The sequence below is a fragment of the Camellia sinensis genome, chromosome 11, assembly GCF_055761805.1.
Source record: "Camellia sinensis isolate YWXY chromosome 11, ASM5576180v1, whole genome shotgun sequence".
NCBI classification, from domain to species: Eukaryota; Viridiplantae; Streptophyta; class Magnoliopsida; order Ericales; family Theaceae; genus Camellia; species Camellia sinensis.
The window spans coordinates 97070073-97093298 of NC_138971.1; the positions used below are offsets into that span (position 1 = coordinate 97070073).

The 23226-nt window shown below is 36.6% G+C and overlaps 1 protein-coding gene and 1 pseudogene across 7 annotated transcripts in view; both read right to left on the reverse strand.

Annotated features, from left to right (window-relative positions):
• Window positions 1-5092: 5092 nt before the first annotated feature.
• LOC114318832 (uncharacterized) overlaps window positions 5093-23226 on the reverse strand; it is a 35703-nt gene continuing 17569 nt past the window's right edge. For all 6 annotated transcript variants that reach the window (XM_028265791.2, XM_082894362.1, XM_082894361.1 and 3 more), the window contains 6 exons: window positions 18759-18855; window positions 17751-17780; window positions 17570-17655; window positions 17054-17467; window positions 16222-16855; window positions 5093-5492 (listed from right to left, as the gene is read on the reverse strand). In XM_028265791.2, the coding sequence (XP_028121592.2) occupies window positions 5460-5492; window positions 16222-16855; window positions 17054-17467; window positions 17570-17655; window positions 17751-17780; window positions 18759-18855 (1294 nt within the window). In that variant the 3' untranslated portion in view covers window positions 5093-5459. The remainder of the gene's footprint in view (window positions 5493-16221; window positions 16856-17053; window positions 17468-17569; window positions 17656-17750; window positions 17781-18758; window positions 18856-23226) is intronic.
• Window positions 13685-15118, reverse strand: LOC145803260 (putative pre-mRNA-splicing factor ATP-dependent RNA helicase DEAH5 pseudogene; annotated as a pseudogene). The gene is made up of 2 exons (XR_014345378.1): window positions 15115-15118; window positions 13685-14628 (listed from the first exon to the last, which is right to left on the reverse strand). The product of XR_014345378.1 is annotated as a putative pre-mRNA-splicing factor ATP-dependent RNA helicase DEAH5 pseudogene (transcript).

Genomic DNA, 23226 nt, shown 5'->3' on the forward strand with positions numbered 1-23226 from the left:
CATCACATTGATATGATATTTTACAAATGTGAAGACAAACTTTCTATACTTTCTTACCTTGTAACTTATATGTTTAATTGGTGTATTTTAGAGTCAATTTCTCGTTTATATACTGGTTTTGAGTAAGTTAATACATGTAGTTAATCACTACATGGAGGTGAACACATCATTGTAGACTCATCGAAAAATATATTAAAGTTCTATCTAAAAATTAGTTCAAAGTTCAAAAAAATAAATAAAAAATACAAAAAGGTTTCAAAACTATTTTCCCAACAACTTTAACTTTTAGTTAAGGAATTGTAGAGGGAGGAAAGTTTTTAGTCATTTTGTGAAGGAAATTGGTGTATTCTCAGCATTATTAGTTGTATGTAAAGTTTTGTCTTTATCACTCATGGGTTGATCCTGCAATGCAATGTGACACTGACAAAGGAGGGCTGTATCTATCTCTTATGTTTAGTCCTTGGTATATGTTGTGTGTGAAAATGGTTCAAATTCAAATATCCACACACACACACTGCAAAATAACAAAGCAGACAACTAAAATCAGTAATGTCTGGTAGAATTTGAATCCAAGTAAAGGACAGGAAAATTTAATACATATTGAAATGGTCCAAAACAACCATTAATGTGTTTCAAGGAAACTCCACAGAAATTTTGTGACTGATCAATTTTATATTGTCACTGTGCATTCACACAACAAATAACATGTCAACCAACATATATAGAGGTGGAGTCAAGATTTGTTGTTGGGGGTCGACAGTAAGGTATTTGGTGTGTCCGTAAAAGTTTTTCAGTTTTGTTAATAAGAAGATATTGTTTACATAAGAATTGTGAAAAAGTAATTTATGAGAATAAAAAAAATAATTTTAAAGTTTGGAACAATTAATGAAGTCATTTTGTTGATTGATAATATTTAACAAACAGAAAGTAAACATACATTTTTTATTTTTAAAAAATAACAGATAAAAAAAAAGAAAAAAAGAAGTGATAGGCACATCTTTTATAAATAAACAAGGTCGCAAACACATAAAAAAATACTCGGAAAATGATTCTAATAGTGTATCTATGGACCAAAATCATTTTAAATGTGATTCGTATCCCACTAATTTTAAATCTACACCATTATCTCATTTTCGTAGAGGATGAAAATATGTCGGGCCGGGCTGAATTCGATCTGAGTTGGCTCTATATAATAATATAATATATGCCAACCTGAGCCCAACCTGACCCCGTGATCAGGCCTATACTAAATTCCAAACTTGTCTAAGAACAAATCACATAATCCAGAGCTCGTCCATTTAACCCATTAATTAAATAAAATAAATGTATTTATATTACAAAAATATATAATAATGTTATTAGATAAATAATTTTGGTGTTTTCAGTAAGTGAAATTTCACTAACTGTTAATAGTAAGGACAATGAAATTTCAATTCGTCAAAAATTTGTCTGAGAGATGTTGGAAAAATCAACTACGATCGATTGAGGTTGCTAAAAAACATCGCATGCGATTGGCGGGAGTCGTCAAAAAATGGATACCAACGGCTAGAGGTAGTGCACAGAGGTTATTGGTGGCAGTTAGAGATCGGGACGACTAGTGTAGTGAACTAAGGGTAGTTTAGACAACATATTTAGTGTTATTAAATTAGTAAAGTTTTTTTTTCAGCTGTCCTTAAACTAGAAAAAATTGTTGACTAGGGACTTAGAAAAAAAATACTACAAAAAAAGTGGTCCACTAACCTCTCTGTTAGTAAGGTAAAAAAGATCGGAATTAATTTATGATGGTATAAAGATATAAATATAAAGAAAACATAATGTACGGTTTCAAATTTTTTAAAAAAAATGATAATATAATTTTTTCATCCATGCGATTAATGAATTTTGGGCGAATTACACTACCAGACCTTGTAATTTGGGACTTGTGTCACTTTAGTCCCTAACTTTTCAATTGTGATACATTTTATCCTGAATTTTGAATCTTGTTCTAAACAAGAACAATCAAAGATATTTCTTTTACAAATGGTCTATTTCAAGGGCAAAATCGTCATAAAACTTGTTTGTGTTGGTTAACTTGTATATTGTTTGAAATGTAAGTCTTTTTTTAATGAATAATGTCGGAACTTTCTTGATTATAAAATTCTATTTAGTTTAATTTTCAGAATCTATTTTCAAAAAGTTTTTCTAGGAAATTAAAAATTAAATTAGTGAAAAAAATAAAAGAAAACACATCATTTTTATATAATTTTATCTTTTAGGAAGGTAGAAATAATTTTTTTAAATATTTTTTTTTCGTTAAATTAATTTCTATTTTTTCAAAAGTCAAACATAACGATAATTTTGATGTCAGTATTAAACCAATCTATTAAATAAAAAAATATAAAATTAAAAATACTTCATATATTAAATAGATTGATTACACTTTAAAGCCCTAATAACCATTCATCATAGAATAACCACCCAAAAATATATCTTAACAATAAATACAATCATCTATTAAATGATAACCATCCGAAAACATCAACAAAAATAACCACCCATTACATGATTATTATCTAAACACATATTAAAAATTAATTTGGTAAGAAAAAAAATAAAAATGTAAAAGATTTATCATTTTTATATAATTTTATTTTTGCTTGATGGAAATTATTTTTGTCAAACTAATTTATATTTTATCAAATTGACAACTTTGCCTTTAAAATGGAGTAATGGTGTCTTCAATTATCTTTATTTGGAACGTGATTCAAAATTCAGGTCGAATGTATCACAATTAAAAGGTCAGAGACTAAAATGATACAGGTCTCAAATTACAAGTATCATTACTGTAATTCACCTATGAATTTTTAATGAAAAGAAAACTTAGTGTTATGTAATTTTTAATTTTTTAATTTTTTTTATTATTATTTTTTTTTCAAAAGAGTTCAATATAACTATGCCAAACTAATGAATTAAACTATAATTTTTTCAAATCTCAAGAGCAGTGTAGTTTTCCTTAATAACTAACTCTTTTTCATTACTGTTTGTGCCTAGGTTCAAATCTCTATTAAAAAAAATAAATAAGTAAGATAGAGAAGCGAGTGGGATTTGAATTTAAATGGCGCACACACCATAAGTAAAATCAAAATAAGGTATTTATTATATATTTTGTGCGATTCAGATGGTAAAAATCTTTTCTACCAAACTCATGATCTTAGTTTCTCATTCTTGCACACACATATACTTACCGTAAAATACGCCATTTAATATAACTGCAATAAAACTTTGGGAGATTTATTAAAAAATTCTTTTTCAAGTGTTTGTATCCCAATTAGTTCATAAAATATTCTTATATTTCAATAAGTCTTATTATTTGAACATTTAATCTACTAAATCCTAATTCTCATATTTAAAGTATTTTATAGACATTTCTACCCTTACAAATATTTTTTGAACGGTTAGCAATTTGGTGATGTGAACATTTATATTTTACAATGTGAATATTCACATTAATATGTTAACATTTACATTGATGCTATGAACATTCACATCGGGAAATTCTATTTGCACACACCTAGTTACCTTACTCTACATGCTTAATGAAATATTATTTTAATGATAATTATATCTTAAATTAAAATGACTATAATGGACATTCACCTACACTCATAATATTATATCAAAATATTCTCTGTACACATATTTTAAAAACAAAAACAAAAAAATCTCTATATATATTTTTTGAGTAAAAAAAACTAAATCCTAATTTCTTCATTATTGGTTACTTTTTTCATTGTTTCTCACTTTGCTTGCTACACACTCTATACTCCTCTATTATTTACAAAGCAATACTCTCAAACCAATGAAGGTTCAAAATCAAGTAAAAATATTCCTGATAACAGCAAAAACAGTAATGAAAAAGTTAATTTTTTCGTGTGGAAGTTTTTTTTTCACGATTAATTTGAAAAATCAATGTCGAAATATTCTATTTTATTCAAAATTACAGTTTGTATAAGCTACTATTAGTATAGCCACATAACTCTAAAGGCTAATCCCGTAGTCAATCAGAGGCTGATACTTGGAACTTTCATTGCAAAGCAAAACTACTAGAAAAAAAAAAAAACTCCCCTACAGGAACGATTGTCCTTTAATTGTCGCATGCACTGACTCATCCAAGTATATCTCCACGGATGATCACTTTGCTTTGGGTCATATACAAATCAATATATTTCGGAACAACAGTGTTAAGCAAATCAATCTATTTTGAAAATCAAGTGTCGAATTAAAAAACAGAGATAGTGTCAATGTAGGTTCTTCAATGGAGTTTTCTTCATGTCTTCACTATGAACCGAAATAGGGCAGATTATTACTCTTCAACTTTGAATAAGTGTGTGGAAAAAGAGTTGAGGTGGTGTGTACAAAATATGAGTTAAGGGTATGATTGAAATAATTGGCGTATGGAATGAGAACAAAAATTAATAATCAAATTACTAAATGTATGCACTGAGAAAAGATGTGCATTGAGGTAACCAGGTGTGTGGAAATAGAATTTCCCATTCACATCACAAAACATTCACACTACAAATGTGAATATTATTAGTGATATTTTAGTAATATGTCACTCATAGGACTTTTTAAAATATAAAAAAATAATATAGACTAAATGAAACATAAGTAGGTGAAAAAGAATTTATGAAAAAGTATCCCTAAAACTTTTCTTAACAAAAACAAAAACAAAAACCAAAACCAAAACCTAAATCTAAGTGCTATTGAGAATTTAGCTTCTTTTTTTTTTTTTTTTTTTTTTACTTTTTAACCTTTTTATGGGGTGAAAAAAAAAATGATGTGTGAAATATCATTTTTTTTAATTGAATAGATAGTTACGGAAAAAAAATGGTTAACTGATAATATGATGTGACATTTTGTTAATGGGATTGAATTTGTTGACTTTCTGACTTTTTTTTAATCGAGAACCCCCTAGCCAAACGACACCTAAATGTAATAAAAAAAAAATAAAGTGAAACACCGGTAGAGCAAACACGACAACCGCTGCAAAATGAAGAATTCAACTCTGCATCTTCTCAATCCTCAGAAATGTCCTACAACACACTGATCATTTGAAGTCATTACCGTGTCTGCATTCAATAAACAGCAATATTCAGAGTGGATTGGAAGCGTACATATTTGCTGCCATTAGCAAACAAAAATCAAGAAAGAAGAGGGTCTCAACCAAAAAAAGATCATACAAAAAAGGGAGTGAACACTGACAGTGTCACTGAAAAATATGAAGACACGCGGTGTCACAAAATGTGGTGCCTCATTTGTCGGATCAGCACCATTTTCTGTTCTTGAATGATCAATGTTGAGGTATTCATGTCCCACATTTACGCTGTACATAACTTGCAGGTGACCTGTAATTGCAATGTGAAGAAACAATTGCAACTCAGTTTGTCAAGCTGCTGGAATGATGATGATCAAGCTCCTCAGCTAACATGGCCATCAGGTGAATAGTGTTGCTGAGAGAAACAAGTGAATTGCGCTGATTAGATGCATTAAAGAAACAGGAAAAATGCAGATCACACATTTAATGGAAGATCAAAATACAAAATTTCACAACTGAATTCAGATATGCTAATTCAACAATCATCAAAAACAATGATCCAAGGGCTAGCAAAATCATTAGGTTAAATATATATGTTGAACTGCAGCGGTGCTGAGTTTTATGTATAAAACCATTCCATGGAACTCAGCATTGGAGAGAAAAAAACTCTTAAACTTATTCAACAAAGAAATCTATTATGAGATGCATTACCAAATAAATAACGAGTAAACTATATATTTGAAAATTAGTGTTATTATTGTCCCCACCAATTTTTTTCGGACCCCTTTATGGACACCATCTCTAAATTTTTAAACTTAATAGTTTTTTCTTTGGACCCCTACCTTATTTCCAATTTCAGCCTCATTTCCTAAAGCCTAACCCTAACCCACCTTCACCTCTGGCTGCTGCTCCCACCTCCTCTGATGCCCCCCTCCGCAATGCAACCTAACCCTAACCCTAATCCTAACCCTAACCCCTACCTTCACCTCTGCCTGCACTGTCACCTCCTCCAATGCCCCCCTCTACAATGCAAGCCCCCTTCCCCACCATCGACCCTCCCCCACTGCGCAGAGGAGTAAGAACCAGTAATGATCATATCATCCACATAAAGTAACAAGGCAACAAAACCAACAGAAGTGTGGAGAAAAAACAAAGCAAAATCTTGGGCACAAAAATGAAGCCCAAGTTGAGTAACAACAGTCTAAAAAGCGATCATACCAAGCATGGAGAGATTGCTTCAAACCATAAAGAGTATGTCAAAGGCGACAAAACATGTCCAGAGGAATGAGGAAGAAAAGGGAGAGGACACAGTAAACCTCCTTAGTGAGATGACCATTAAGAAAAGCATTCTTAGCATCCATTTGATAGAGAGGTCATTGACGGACAACTACAGAAATCAACGTACGAACAATAGTCATTTTAGTGACAAGGGCAAAAGTCTCATAATCAAGACAGTACTCCTGTGAGAAACCTTTTGAAACCAGGCGAGTTTTGTAGCACTTGAAAGAATCATCTGAATAAGTCTTGACTTTATAGACCATTTTGCAACCAATCAGATTCTTGTCAGCAAGAAAAGGAACCAGCTCTCAAGAAAGTCTTTTGCATTGTAAACAACTCATCCTCCATAGCTTGAACCCAATTAGGATCCTGATAGGCCTCCTTGTAAGACTGGGGTTTTGAAAAGGAATGAATATTAGACAAAAAGGTACAATATGAAGGAGAAAAATAAGTATTAAAAAAATCAAGTTTTACCATGGCCTTGCTTTGACAAAAGGGATACTGACAATCATCAAGATCAGTGTCATCAGAAGCAAGAGGAGCAACAGCATGGACAGAAACAATCGGTGGGAGAAGAGCCTTGCGACGAGAATAAACTAACAATGGATGAGGAGAAATGGAAACAAGCTCATGGGGAACAATAGAGATGTACTCAGTAGGAGGGGGAGCAGGAGGAGAAAAGGAAACAGTAGAGATGTACTAATTAGGAGGGACCTCAGAAAGAAATGAATCAATGTGAAGCAAATTCTCTTTGGAAACAGGGGCAGTGATTAGGAAGAAATTGAAAGTAAGACAAACATTCGAGAAAGGCAATATGGCGGGAGACATAAAAGCGACAAGAGTCAAGATCATAACAACGATGGCCATTTTGAGTAAGACTAAAACTCAAAAAGACGCACAAGACAGACTGAGCACTAATTTTGGTCCTATCATATGGAGAGGAATAGGGACAAAACAAGCAGATCCAAAGACTCGAAGGAGAGAGTAATTAGGTATGTGGGAAAGCAGAGCCTCATAAGGAGAACGATTAGAAAGAAGAGTAGGCATACAGTTGAGAAGAAAAACAGTAATAAGAACTGCCTCACCCTAGAATGGGGTCGAAACAAAGGTAGAAAGAAGAAGAGACCGAGTAGTCTCAAGCATATGACAATGTTTACGCTCAGCCCTACTATTCTGGGCAGGTGTATCAGAACAGGAAGTTTGGTGGATGGTCCCTAAAGTAGCTAAATACTCACAAAACTCAGTTTTAAAGTATTCTCCACCTAAATCAGACCACAACATTTTAATAGTAGACCCAAATTGGATAGTGATCATAGACTGAAAAGTACGATATATCTGGTAAAAGTCGGACTTATGAATCATAAGATAAACCTAAGTGTAACGGGTGCAATCTTCAACAAATGACACATAGTATGCAGAACCCCTTTTGGTGAGAATAAGAGAATGCCCCAAACATTAGTATAGACTAAAGAAAACGAGGTATCAGAAATAGAAGTACTATTATTAAAAGGTAATGTTGTCATTTTGACAAGTTTACAACCCCGACATTCAGTAATTTGATTAAGAAAAACTTTACCCAACAATCCTGACTAAGCTAAAGACCTTAAGTAGTCAACAGATAAATGACCTAATCTAGAATGCCACAAATAAAACTGACTTGGCTGAGAATCTAACTAAAATGAAGAAAAAACAGTCGAAGAGGTGGACAGATGGAGATGCTTTCCACCACATAGAGGTCTCCAACTCTATGACCAGTCTCAATCTGCTACTTGGAGGTCCGATCCTACACATAACAGACAAAAAAAGAAAATATAACATTAAAACTAAAAGTATCAAGCTAACTGATAGATAGTAAACTGATAAATAACTGAGCAACATAAAGGACAAATGGAATAGTGACCGCAAACATGTCAGATGGTAGGACAGACCCAATAGATAAAACAGATATACCAAACCAAGTAGCAACATTTAAGTAATAGGAAAGGGAAGGGGATTGCAATTTTGAAGTAAAGAGAGTTGATGAGTCATATAATGAAAATCACCAGATTAAAGAAGTCAGACAAAATAAGAGACACCTAAAGAAGACTCAAGCAAACCTGAATGAAGGAAGGTAAGAGCAGTGGCAGACAAGGATGACCAGAAAATAGCTAATATATGCTAAAGCAGAGCAATCTGAGCACTCAAGGAAGCCAAGTCCAGATCAGGAGCCAGAGCAGATGCAATATAAGCAGCTGGAGGCCAAAAGGTGCTCTAAGTAAGAGCTCAGAAGTGGGGCTGAGACGGTTGAGAAGTGGAACGTCCCTTCTTAGGACAATTGAACTTCCAATGGCCCTTTTAATGGCAGAAGGCACACTCATCGAATGCCAGGGGCCCCTTCTTAGGCTTTACAGTGGCCTGAAGCTGATAAGGAGCTAAGGTCGATAGTAGTGGAGGCTGAATAGGAGCCAAAAGATAAATGGAGACAGAGTCTCACTGATCGTCTTAAGACGAGTTTTCTCAGAGAGGAGCTCACGAACAATAGCATCCATAGAGGAAAGATGAGACTGGTGAATAAAGGATGTCGCCACGGATAGCCTCAAATTAAGGAGAAAGAGCCGTTAAGAACTGTACCAAACGATCCGCCTCCCAGAACTATAAATAATCATCAAGTACCTTGAGGCTAGAAGGTTTCATGAGAGTCAACTGATCCTAAAGACCTGTCATCTCAATATAGAAATCCTTAATAGACCAATCTTGTTAACAAGCACCCTAGATAGCGGATTCCAACTAACACCGTTTGGCAAAGTTAGCCCGCTGATACACACCAAATAAATAATCCCATACCACCTTGGCAGTCTTGTATTGGAAAACATCATCCTAATACGGTCTTCCACCAAGTTGTGAAACCAAGCCAGCACTTGGGCATTATCACAATACCAAGTGTCACAAGAAATTAGGTATCCATCTGTTTTCGAATCCTATGGACGAGAAACAGAACCCGAAATATAACTCCATTTTTTTCGGCCAAGAAGAAATTTTTTCATAACACTAGACCACTAAGTATAATTAGCACCCATGAGTTTGCACATGATATCCTGAATTTTATCCTCTTAACATTGTAACGAACCAAGAAAAGAAAAGAGAACTATTGGGTCAGATGGGTCACGAGAGAGAGAGAGGGTCACGATCTCGAATCCCTTATGATCTCGAACTAGAGCGAGAGAGCGAAAGCTATTGCGAACATAATCAATAGAGAAACCTTGCAATCAAACCCAGACTAGAGAACTGCGACTGCAGAACCAAAGAGAGATCCCTCAAGTGAGGAATAGCGACTGAAACAAATGAGATGGGTCGCGATCGTAACGTTAGGTAGATTGTGATTTCGACGAGACCAGATGCTGATCCCGAGTTTGGTACAATGGCGACTTAGGAGGACTACGAAGGAAAAGTTCGCGAATCAGAGAGAACTTCAAACCAGAGCTAGGGTTTTGCACACGGCTTTGATACCATATAAATTTTTGAATAACTTTGTATATTTAATTGTGTAATCTTTACAAAGGGTTCATCAGTTTATATAACCCTACACTTATAACTGAAAATGGAAATACAATCAATTGAAATATTTACACAACCACAATCATTCATAATTCCTAATATAGAAGATACCTACAGTATATGCAATATATTCTCACACCCTTCCCCTCCAAGCCCCCTTACACTCTAGCAACATCCTCATCTTAGTGAGAGGAAAATAGTGTTTCACCGGAGTTGGAGGATGGGCAGGGGAGGTTGGCAATTGGAAGGATGTTGGGGAGTGGCTATGGGAGGTTATGAAAGGGACAGGGGTGGTGATGATGGGCTGGAGGGAGGCGAGCAAATACAAGAAGGGTTTCTAGAGCTGGGAATAGCAGGAAGGAGGAACCAACTGAAGTTGGTGGCGGTGGGGGGGGGCGGGTAAGGGTGGGCATGTGGATGCGCTAGGGAGAGGCGAGCAAGTGCAGGGAGGATTGCCAAAGCTAGGAATAGCGGGGAAAGAGATACTGGATGGAGTTAGTGGTGGGTGGAGGTGGGGTTAGGATTAGGGTTAAGGATGGGGACAAAATTAAAATTTTATGTTAGGGTAAAAGTTTAATAAAGAAAATGAAGGAGGTGGGGCTCCAAAGAAATGTAGGAGCTATTATCAACACTTTTTCAGAATACACAACTAATCATTCCCATTAGAAATGTTCATTCCATTAGGTTGTGTTTGGTTCATAGATTTGGATAGGCATTTGGAAATGGAAAGGGAAAGGGAAAGGGAAAGGGAAAGAATAAGTAAAATGTAAATGAAATATAAATATATTTCACCTACATTTCACACACCTTTTTCATTTCTCTTTCTAAATTTCTTCCCAAATCCATAAAATTAAACACAGCTTTAAGATTTATACTCCTTCTGTCCTATATTAATAGTCCTTTTTGAAAATTTCAAACTTATTAAAGAAACATAATCATTACATTTTGAATTCAAATTTTAAAGGGTTAATCCAAAAATGCCCTTCTATTCTCATTTTTAAATATATTTATAATTACTTTTCAAGGGGTAATTTTATAAGCATTAAATTTAAAACTTTGACTTTTTAAAGTGGACATTCATTTTAGGACAACAAAAAATGAAATAATGGACCAACAAAATAGAACTGACGGAAGTATGAATAAAGAAGTATATTCTACAAAGAACTTTTGATTAGCTAAGCCCCAATTAAACCACTAAAGTTAGCTTTGGGTTCAGCACTCATGTACTTCACCAGGAATTCACGGGTTTGACTCCCCCTCCCCCTCCCCCTCCAATGTAACCACAAAAATAGTTTCCGATTTGGTCATGCCAAAGCAACAGTTCATGGTACTTAACAGGAATCCTTTATAAAGGAGATTTTCCTTCAGCTATTCATGTCAATTAAATAATATAGGTCAAAATTCACTTTACCTCCTCCCCTATAGTTTGGGGCTGGAGCAATTTACCTCCTATAATTCAAAAATAGCCATAGAACCCCCATATGGTTTTGGACTAACCCTTCTGATCCTCTGCCTTTCTGCTTCTCTTATTTTATTTAACTCTCTTCTATTACACACATAATTTCTAACTTAATCAACATTGATTCCATTAAATCACAAATTAACCTTAAATCCCTAATTATTTATTTTAATTCCTAACTTTTTAACCTAATTTTAATGTAATTATATTTTAAATCATATACAGAGACATATATATACACATTATATATATACTTAGACAAGTGTACATATACATATAGAACAAATGGGAAAGAGGGAGCTAGGTGAGACAGGAATGGCAGTAGAGGGAACAAGGCATCATGCTGGTCGCAAAAGCGAAGGAGGTTGCAACGGTAACATGAATTTTGCCCATATAACACATATTTTATACATACTGTTAAAATTGATGTATTTATTGATTGATATCTGATTCATTTCTGTCTATTACAAATGGTTCCTTATATAGATGTAGGTGTAGTGGATGGTGGTAGTGGTGTAGTGGGTTAGGTTTAGTGGAGTAGGTGAGGTGGTAGTGGTGTAGTGGGTTAGGTTTAGTGGAGTAGGTGAGGTGGTAGTTGATGGTAAATTCTAACAGCCCCCGCAAACTCAAGGAGGATAGAAACTAACCAACTTGAGTTTGAAGAGAGGAACAAAACAAGAAAATACATAAAAATAAAAAAGGATAGGAGACACTGTATGGTCGTGTCAGACCATTGGTGAAGACACTGGATGGTGGTATCATAACGTTGTAGAGGACACTGTATGGGGGTGTCATAACGTTGTAGAGGACACTGGATGGCGGTGTCAGACCGATGTAGAAGACAGTTTATGGGGTCATGTCGGACCGTTGTAGAAGACAGTTTATGGGGTCATGTCGGACCGTTGTAGAAGACAGTTTATGGGATCATGTCGGACCGTTGTAGAAGACAGTTTACGAAGTCTTGCTGGACCCTTGTAGAAACTAACCGGAATTAATGTCGAGACAGTTTACAGAGTCTTGTCGGACCCTTGTAGAAACTAACCGGAATCTATGTCGGGACAATTTACAGAGTCTTGTCGGACCCATAAAGGAGCTAACCGGAATCAATGTCGGGACAGTTTACAGAGTCTTGTCGGACCCATAAAGGAGCTAACCGGAATCAATGTCGGGACAGTTTACAGAGTCTTGTCGGACCCCTTAAAAAATCGCATCCTCAAAAGGTGCGCCCAATTTTTCAAAAGGCGTGCCATCAAAAGGCGTGCCCAATCCATCAAAAGGTGTGCCGGACATGATGGCGAGGCACGTGGGCGCCTTGGCTTGCGTGCCCGTTTGTCGGCTGGTGGCAAGAGGCGCGCGATGCGCGTGGCTGCCTTGGCTATTTAACCAAGGTTGATGCTGAGGCTGAGGCAGAGAAAAGCTGCGAAAAACCTCTGAAAAAAACTTCGTTGTACTGAGAGAGAGAGTCTGAAAAACTCTTCGTTGTGCTGAGAGAGAGAGTCTGTAACACTCTGTTGCGAGAGATATTCTGTAACACTCTGTTGCCCAGAAAATGGCCTCGTCCTCGTCTTCCCGTGGACTGCTCACCCTCTTTCCCGACCTTAACGAGTCAACAAGAGAGAGAACTGGTGCGGTGGCACTGGAACCTCAACCAAGCGCCCCGGAGTTTGCCCCGTTGAACTTTCCGATGCGGTCTGTGGAGCAAAGAATGGCAGTGCAGTCGGATGTAGAGGCCAATCAGTATACTTTGAAGGCATGTGTGGAAAGCATGACGGCGGTCACAAATTTGTCGAACCGGCTGCAGAGTAGAACAAATGAGGTGCAGCATTTAAACTCCCAGCTGGCTTTGCTCCAACGCATGTATAAGGATGCGCGAGCAGAGATAAGCGTGCTAAGGGCAGAAAACAAGGAGCTGAAGCGGAAGGCCACCGTGATGTTCCGATTTGGAGGGCCGCCATATGCTGCAGTGGAGGAGCAGGGAGTAGTGATCGTGCCCAGTGGAGTGGGAAACACGGAGGCAACACCGGCAAGGACCGCCCAAGACGGAGGCAAGAAGAAAAGACCGGCGGCAGAATAGAGAAGAAAATCCTGCCTGTGGATGGGGTTGATGTGGTTTTTTTTTTTTTTTTTTTTTTTTTTTTTTTTTTTTTGGTGGTGTAAAAGTGTGATCCGGGTTGAGCCCCTGATATGAATAAAATGACAAGGTGGTGGAATGTTGTTGGTGTGATTGTGTGAATGTTGTTTTGTGTAATAAGAAAAAATAAAATAAAATAAAACAATGGATAAAAAAATAGAGAAAAATATTTGTGGATGGGGGATAAGAAAAACAAGGGTGTATGTTTTTTTTTTTTTTTTTTTTTTTTTTTTAATAAAAAAAAAATATATATATATATATATATATTAAAAGAAAAGAAAATGGTGAAATCGTGGGTGGAAGAAAGTAAGGGAAAGGAGGGAAATCATTAAAATGGGTTTGAAAAAGTGGGAAAATGTGATGATAGTGGTGAGTGGAGCATAAAGGAGAATAGAAAAGGTGTATATAATAATAAGAAGAAAAGAGAAATGGGTTGGCCGAGGAGGTGCAAGTCAGGTCTCTAATAATAAAAAAGGAATGGGGGTGTCAGGTGAGGATTAGTGTTGTAATAAATAAATCATGGTGTCTATCATAAAGCGGTTCAACGCGTTCTTGACGCTTGCGCTGGCTCATTTTTGTGGGGTCTGCTACGTTGAAGAATCTCGGTGCTAGTTCCACAAGCCATTTAGGGTCAACAACTGTGACCTCTCGCATGTACGCCTTTGTTGTCATTACCAGCTCGTGGTAGATGACCCAGTCTGGCTGTCTCTGAAAAAGAGAACTGCTCGGATGTATGTAAACGGGCTGGTTTTCGACCAGTGTTCTGTAACCCTCTTGTGGATCCTTTCTTGCTGCGTGAAAGAAAAAACCCAGCTGTGATGGCTTTCCTAATCTTGGTGAAATTTTTCCCAGCACTAACGTCCAATTTATACTTGTCCATAATAGTGAGAAGCTGTTTCCGGACATCCTGTGCTCTCCTCAAAGATCGGGACTGAACAAAGTTCTCAAAACACCATGGACCCGAAAAAGTCTTGACCTTCCAAGCCTCATAAACAGCAAGTAAAGTCAGATGAGGTTCTTGCCAGAGCAGTTGGCGGCGGAGACGGTGGAGTCGGAGCAGAGGGGGATGCAGTCGGAGACGGAGCAGGTGGCGCCGGAGTCGGAGAGGATGAACAGTGGTCCGTCGGTGGAGATGAAGCTGCAGTGGTCCTCAAGGGAGTGCAAAGCAAGATGGTACCTGGGTTGGTTTTGATGGATGAAAAAATCCGGCATGCAGAAATAGTTGGAAGATGAGAGGTCCGGCGGACGGCCAAGGCGAGGCTGCCGCCCGCCGGTGAAGCGAAAATACTAGGTTCTTAACCTTGCTCTGATACCATGTTAAAATTGATGTATTTATTGATTGATATCTGATTCATTTCTGTCTATTACAAATGGTTCCTTATATAGATGTAGGTGTAATGGATGGTGGTAGTGGTGTAGTGGGTTAGGTTTAGTGGAGTAGGTGAGGTGGTAGTGGTGTAGTGGGTTAGGTTTAGTGGAGTAGGTGAGGTGGTAGTTGATGGTAAATTCTAAGTATATGGAATAGAATGATCAACCAATAGTTTCAAATTTGGGTTTCGATTTTTGACTTGCGTGTCCATGCAGCAACAAATTCATGCGTACATTACTGGCAGCAGCCACTAGTCGACCAAATACCCATCATCAACGCCTAAACCCCATTTCCACACACTCGATGCATTCATCTCCTTTCCTAACCTCAACCTCAATGAAACCCATTGTTTCCATTTGTGTATTAGAACCACAACCTATAATCCCAAGTTGAAAATTGCTACTGAACCTTTTGCCTTGAAAATAGTGATGCAACTTAAGGGTTTGTTTTGGGGTAGGTATTGACACCCTATACAGACAAAAAAAATCATTTGTTCATGAAATTCAGAAGGGATCAATGATGAGTGTTTGAAAGGGCGTGTGATATCATTAACATATGGTGCCGGTGGTGACGCCGAAAATGGGTGGATGTGGTCTTTTACATCAGCAAGAGTTGATGACAATTGCTGGAGGTGTTGGGGAGGAGAGAGGACGTGACGGGTTAGGGTTAGGGTTAGGGTTTATGTAGTTACGGTTGTTAGGGTTTGTAGTAGAAGATGAAGATGAGGGTATAAATGTCTAGTTCATTTTAATTTCACCTTTTCTTTTCTTTTCTTTTCTTTTTTTTATAATAAAAGGCCCACTCTCAAAATTGTGTACTACACCTTCAATTAGTTTCGATGGAAAAGGTAACGGCTGCAATTTAGTCCAAAACTATAGGGGTTTCTTTGGCTATTTTTGAACTGTTCTGGGGCATTAAAGTGAAGTTTGCCCAATAATATATTTTAGAGCTGAAAGAAAATGAATAGGAGTATAATATAAATTCTCTAATTTCTTCAACTGATGAATAACTTTCTATCAAATGTGAAATTCATAAGGAGCTTCAACATCAATCAAAACAATATAAAATGGAAGGCAAATAATACCCAAACGCTTAATCTTATACTCTTTAGTTACTTTAGTTTGTTTACAAATCTTAAGTCTAAAACTCACATAATGACCCAAAGGAACACTATATGTTGTGAACCTCTCTATCATCCTTAGTCTATATGCAACTGTTTCCATACATGCCAACCAATAAGAACAATGCACTACAATTTACAAGCGAGCCATGAACCATTGAGCAAGCATAGAAATGCCAAAGATAAAAAATAAAAATAAAAAAAATAAAGGAAAAAAAGAGAAAAATCCAAAGCAAATGGAAGACAAACTTGCCTGGGGGTATAAATACTCATCAAAAGTAGCAATGCTGGAAGGCCCGGACGTAGAAGCCCAATTACAATGCGGGGAATCATACCCAGACTGAGGCTGTTCAAAGTTTCCTTCAGCACAATAATCGTCAATACTTTGTTGCAAGTTCGTTTGTTGTGCTGGTTGGAATTTATTATCAGGTAGAATACTGAAATTGAATGGTGGGTAAGAGTCTTGCCCATACAGCTGTAGCCTCAAAGATTTGGTATTGATCAACTCATTCCTCAAGGATTTGCTGTTCATCAATTCATTTCTCATGGGTTCGGCTTTTATCAACTCTTTCCTCAAGGATTCGGTTTTTATCAACTCATTCATCAAATGTTCAGTTTTTATCAACTCATTGGTCAAAAACTCGGATTTTATTAGCTTGTTACTCGAGGATTCTGTTTTTATCAAATCATTCATCAAAGATTCATTCTGTGTCAAATTATTCCTCGAAGTTTCACTTTTTAAACCAATTAACTCATTCATCAAAGATTCGGTCCTCAGTAACTCGCTCAGGACGCCACTTGCTTGCCCAATGCTAGCAATGTCTGGCTTTTCACCAAAGTACCCAGAATAGTTCCCAAAGGAGTTACCTGCCAAAAGCTCGGTTCCCCTAGAGGAAAGACAATATATTACAACTTGTTGGGAACAAAATATTCAAAGACATCTTCTTGTTCTTTTACTGCTACATAAAACAATAGTTTTCATTCTAGATAAGGATCCAGCAAAATAAAGTTGTATAATGACTTCTAAAAGAGCATGTTTTCATGCATGCATTAAAGATTTAAAGCTTGATGACAATACCACTCACCTTCTGGGAAACAGATTTGATTCCTTTGGTGACGCCATATGTTGATTATTATCATTCTGAATCCATGAAAACTGTTGAACCTGCTCAACACCCAAACTGAAAGGCAGATGCATCCCATTTTGCAACTGCAAACTATGAAAATTGTCTGACCTGTTGCTTGACTCATTCTTCAAGGATTCTGTTTTCATCAACTCATTATTCAAACATTCAGTTTTTGTCAACTCATTCCTCAAAGTTCCAGTTCTTAAACCAATTAATTCATTCCTCGAAGATTCAGTTCCAAGTAACTCATTCAGGACACCACTTTCTTGCCCAGTACAAGCAATATCTTCTTTTTCAACAGTGCCAAAGTAACCCAAAACGTTCGCAAAGGAGTTACCTGCAGAGAGTTCTGTTTCCCTAGAAAAAAGACACCTAGACATGGATCCAGCAAAATTAAGTTGTATAATGACTTTTAACAGAGCATGTTTTGATGCATGCATAAAAGATCTGATGTTTGATTGACATACCACTCACCTTTTGGGAAGCAAGTTTGGCTCCTTCAAATGTCGAACCTGATGCTCAACACCCAAGCTGAAAGGCACATGCATGCCATTCTGGAACTGCAAGATATGACTAGCTCGAAATCATATTTAACATGAACGTAATAAGAGCACAATTGGGTGAGTATTATTGGCTCTCTTAGTAAGTTCATTACCTGATTAGTGCACCCCACTGCCGAGAATTGCTGATTTCGAATATTTTCCGGTCAAAAGTAGATGTCATTACAACAAGAAAAAACTTCAAAAGATTGATAAGAGATATCACTGAGTTCAAAATGTTGATGCATTTCAAGTGGAGAATATTATTTCAACTAAGTAGCTCAGATTAGACTACGACGAATACAGTCAATATATATAGTTTTCAAATTTTCTCCCTCCATCCTCTATAATCAGAAATAGAGTTATTTGAATTAATGTATCCTACACACATGCTTTTCTTTACAAATCAAGTTGAAAACTTTGGAGCCACACCCTGCATAATTGGGGAGGAATACTTCGTTAATCACATGCTTGGATGCCATTATACCCCAATCTTTTGCAAAAAGTAGAGAAGGAACAATGCTTCTAATTACATATACCTCTTTTACATCATGTGTACATGGTTGTCCCCCAATTTGTTGGGGCCTTTTAACCCAATAGCTAAATTTTCTTATATGAAGAATATACATGGGCCCATTCTTTCCCCCCAAGGCATCAATTTTGACACAATATCACAAGGATAGGTTTGGGATATGTCAGATCCCACCCAAATAGCACAATCATATCCTCTAATACTGACGATGAAAGAAGGAAAAAGTTCATAATTGATAATAAGGAACGTTTTCTTGCTTCTCACATGGATAGGGAGATGGATACCCCATTTTCATAGAGTTCCATTTATTCTCAAATACACCCAATAATAATATCTTATATTACAATATTATAAAATAAAATAAAATAATTAAAAAATATATAATATATTTTAGATGTATGGGATGTATTTACATAACCACATTCAATTTTTAGATACCTATCTCTATATCCTACCCTTGGAAGTTTAGGAAGGTCCTGTTCTTAAACACACCCTTATCCTTACTCATAGTTGAGTTGAGTCCATGTTACATAGATTACACAGTACCTAAACTTTGTCTAGTAGCAATTACCACAAGGAAAAAGAGGAATACCTTTTGTGTTTGAATTTGATCAAACAATTCCCTCATATAATCTTCCATTTGCTCCAAAAGCTCAAAACTATCAATCTTATCTGGGTTATTCCAATCACTGCAGAATCGAGAACATATAAAATCAGTACAGTATGGTCATAAACGAAATCATGAATTTTACTACAAAATCCACAATTGAAAAGGAATACACCCCCCCCCCCCCCCCCCCAAAAAAAAAAAAGGGACATACAAAATTTTGACAAGAGATAAAGCAAGATGTTTATGCTCATACATTGTGATTGTAGAAGAAAGAAAGCAACAGTAATACAAACAGAATTTAGAAACAAAAATGAAGTTGAGTACTTGCAAGTATTTAGGAGATGTAGCTATCTTAGTTTACAAAATTATTAAATAAGATATTAGTAACAAGGAAAGTTCTTGATGAGTAGCCAATAGAAGTTTAGTGCCTATCTAAGAAGCACGGAAAGGGACACGGTGATTTCAAAAAAAAGAGGACACGGACACGGACACGGCGGGGACACGACAACAAAATTAATATTACATCTGCAAATAATCAAAACTAATAAAAACTAACACAAATTTGATTTTTTTAAAAAAATAAATAAATAAATAACTTTTAAGTTAACACTTAGTTTATATATTTTGTATGTATAATCTATTAAATATTTAAATCAAAGAAAAAAAGAATAAACATCCAACGTCTATCAAAAGCATTAAGGAAAGGGAGGAAAAAAACTAGTTGAGGTGTCCCCAGCTTGTCCCCTAAAAAAATAATAATAAATAAAGGGACATGTCATCCATACGTGTTCCCACTGCGTCCTCGTGTCTTATGGCAATTATTTTGAAGTGTCAGTGCTTCATAGGTATATATGACAATAAGGGAGATACTCAACATTGTACAAATATAGGCATATTAAGCTTATGAGTCTCACTATGAAAACTTGAGAGAGAATGGTCAAGCATAATTGGGACTTGAAACAATTGTATCACTAAGGTTAAGTTTGGGAAGTCCTAAATAATTCATCTTTTTATCTTTTTATCTTTTTTTCATCACATCACCTCTCTACTTTTCTGCACATCTTTTTATAAAAAGGCAAAAAGTGCACTTATTTAGGTCATTCCAAACAACCCCTAAATTAGTTTGATTTTATACTTGGGACCTCAACAATGAATGTGATCTATTGAAAGAAGAAGATCTTCGTTTGGACTTCATAATCTTGGAGGAAACTTGTGATAAGATCTTCAGAAATATCATATGTATAATGACCCGGGTCAAGACCTGACCCTTTCTATCTTATCCATTTGTTTATTGCACTTGTTGGGTTTAATCTCCATTTCACTTGACTGAGTTGTACACAAATTGTCTTGGTTTTGTCCCTGGAACACTTGGCTCAGCACACACTTTTGCTTGGTCACGCCCGCGATCACTACCATCGCGCCTGCAATGTGTGTAAATCGCGCCTGCGAGGGGTCATGACCAGGCCGCAATCAAAAACACCTTGCAGTACTTTTCTATGTGGAAAATGGGTTGCCCGCAACGAAGGCCCACGACTTGCATAGTCACGCCCGTGACAAGGGGTTCACACCCGCGAATGTGACTTCGCACCCGCAATGATTAAAAACTATAAATAGAATTTCAGTGCACGAAAAACCTGTTTTCAGCCCTTTCTTCTCCCACACACCTCTGTTTGCCATTTTTGAACTTTGAAGCTATAAAACCCTTGGTTTCATCAACTCCTAGCCATCTTTTGCCCATAGTTCTTAAGGCCAAAAGCTAGAGCACATCAAGGGCTTTGTTTTAATCGAAATAGTTCATTTTTTCGTCACCGTGGAAGTTTGGGCATTAGGTCTCTCTCTCTCTCTCTCTCTCTCTATTTTCTCTCTTTGCTTGAGGTAAGAATTTCCTAAACGATATGCATGTTATTTAATGTTTTTATGTGCTATTCTTGGTAGTTATGAAATTTGAGAAAGCTAGGGTTTGATATATGTATGTATTAGTGCATAAAATTGGAGTTTCTCTCTAACTTTGCTTTCGTTTCAATTAAATCTCATGTGGTTACAAAAGGATGAAAATAATGATTTGGCTTATCCATGAATGAGGTAGAGGCCATGCATATATAATAGATTCATAATACAATTTAGAAAATGATATAAATAAGAAAACAATACTAAATCAGTGATTGACATAATAACAGATTATATATATAATATTAAAAATAAAGAGATTCTATGTACTCTAATTTCTATATTCAACACTCCCCCTCAAGCTAGTGTGAAGATATTCAACAATTGCAGCTTGCCAATGGATGACTGGAGTAATGTTGGTCCTACAGACTTTGAGAACATATCTACTAATTGCTGAGAGGAAGAGACAAATGATGGACTCACAATACCAGTCCGAACATTTTCTCAAATAAAATGAATATCAACCTCTATATGCTTAATACGTTCATGAAGAACAGAATCAGAGGACAACATACTAGCAGACTCGTTGTCACAAAATAAAAAGGCAGGACCAGTCTCCTCAAAACTCAACTCTACTAGGATAAAACGAAGCCATAGAATCTCACATATTCCCTGTGCCATAGCTCGATACTCAACTTCTGCAAAAGATCTAGAAACAATTGCCTGCTTCTTACTCTTCCATGATATAAGATGATCACCATAGAAAGTACAGAAGTCAGAAGTAGAACGCTGATCAATTCTAGATCCTGTGTTAGAATTTCCCATCTTTACCTTCACCTACTCCACTACACACTCCACTTCACCTACCTCCACTTCACCACACACTCCACTTCACCTAACCCACTATCACCTCCACTACACCTACTACCACATTTTCTTCTATATATAGATTGTATAGGAATTGTAATTAATCAATCTTGTAATTACATCAATCAATCAATATCAATAATACATATATTTTTTACATGGTATCAGAGCAGGTTTAGAACCTAATATTTTCGCTTCCCCGGCGGGCGGCAACCTCACCTTAGCCGCCCGCCGGACCTCAACCTAATCCGCTAAAATTTTCTACACATACCGTCACTCTTCTTCACCAATGTCTGCAAACAATCAGATCTCTCTGAGACATTTCATCGAACACCATGTCTGCAACAATGATGGGCAAAACACACACACACACCATGCAGGGGGGACACCCTTCATTACCAAACAGAAGGCCATCTCTTCTCCAACCAATTTTTTTCTCTCTCTAGACCTTGGGGGTTTTACCCCTAATTGGGGCATTTGTCTTCTCTCTCTCAATTTGATCTTTATTATTTGGTTTCGGAGCTTGAGATTCTGTGCCTAATTTGGCTGTACATGGTTTCATCATCCGCAGCAATTGAGCATATGGTTCGCTGATGTTCCACTCTGATTCGACCTATATTCAGTGTTGTAACTTGGTTCCAGTTCATGGGCCTTCTTTGCAAATCAGTTTTGCAGCCCACATGCGAGTTGATTGACACCTTCGATCAAAGTATTGCTCTTTGCGAACTGACTGGAGTTCTTCGCGAAGCTGTTCTTGTCGGCATGTGAATCTAATCACAAACTGAGTTTGCGATCTGACTTTGCAGATCAAGATTTGATCAGAGTTTGGTCCTGCAACTCAGTTCGTCGCTGAATCAGACATCGCTGACCTTTCATCAACTCTGAAATTCGAATCTAGACTCCGTCGTGATCTGACCTTGGGGCTTCCTTCGCGACTCGCGATTCTTCTTCACAGTCCTGAGTCGAATTTGCGAACCTTTGCAATCAACTCGCGACCTGAAGTGAATCAATCCAACCTGCTGTTGTTCTTGGTGACAAAAGTGAATGAAGATTGTACCAGCTTGGTATATATGTGTATATGATGTGAAGGATCTGTCTTGCCTCTCACAGGATCTCTGCCGAACAGTTATTGTTAATAACAACCCATTCAGTTTCTTATTGCCACCAGTGACTGGAATTCCATGCATCCCCTTTTCTGCAAGACAACCACATGATGATCAGCTTCTGGAGGTCCTTCTTCCACTCCTCAGACACCTCTCTCAAATCCGGGAAACACATTTTCTCTCTCACTTTACTTTTTCCACCACCCACCAAACATCATCATCGCCATGACTGGGTCTGCCCCCTGTGCTTCTTTTTCTTTTATTCTTTAACAACAACACTTAGTTGGTGAGCCCCTTTCACACATGTTTTCCACTAAACCACATACCCATCACATTTTTTTAATATTTCTACTTTTTCGTTTTTGTTGTTTTTTTTTATTTTTTTATTCATCACCCCACCTGGGCATGTCTCATCCGGGTGCTTATTTTTCTTATCTCTATTTTTTTTTTATTCTCTTTGTTCCCACCATGTTTCATCCCACTAGAGTATATAAAATATATTTCTATTTTAAAAACAATTTAACATATATATATATATATTGTTTTATCTATTTTTATTTTATTTTATTTTATTTTTATTATTCCAAAAAAAA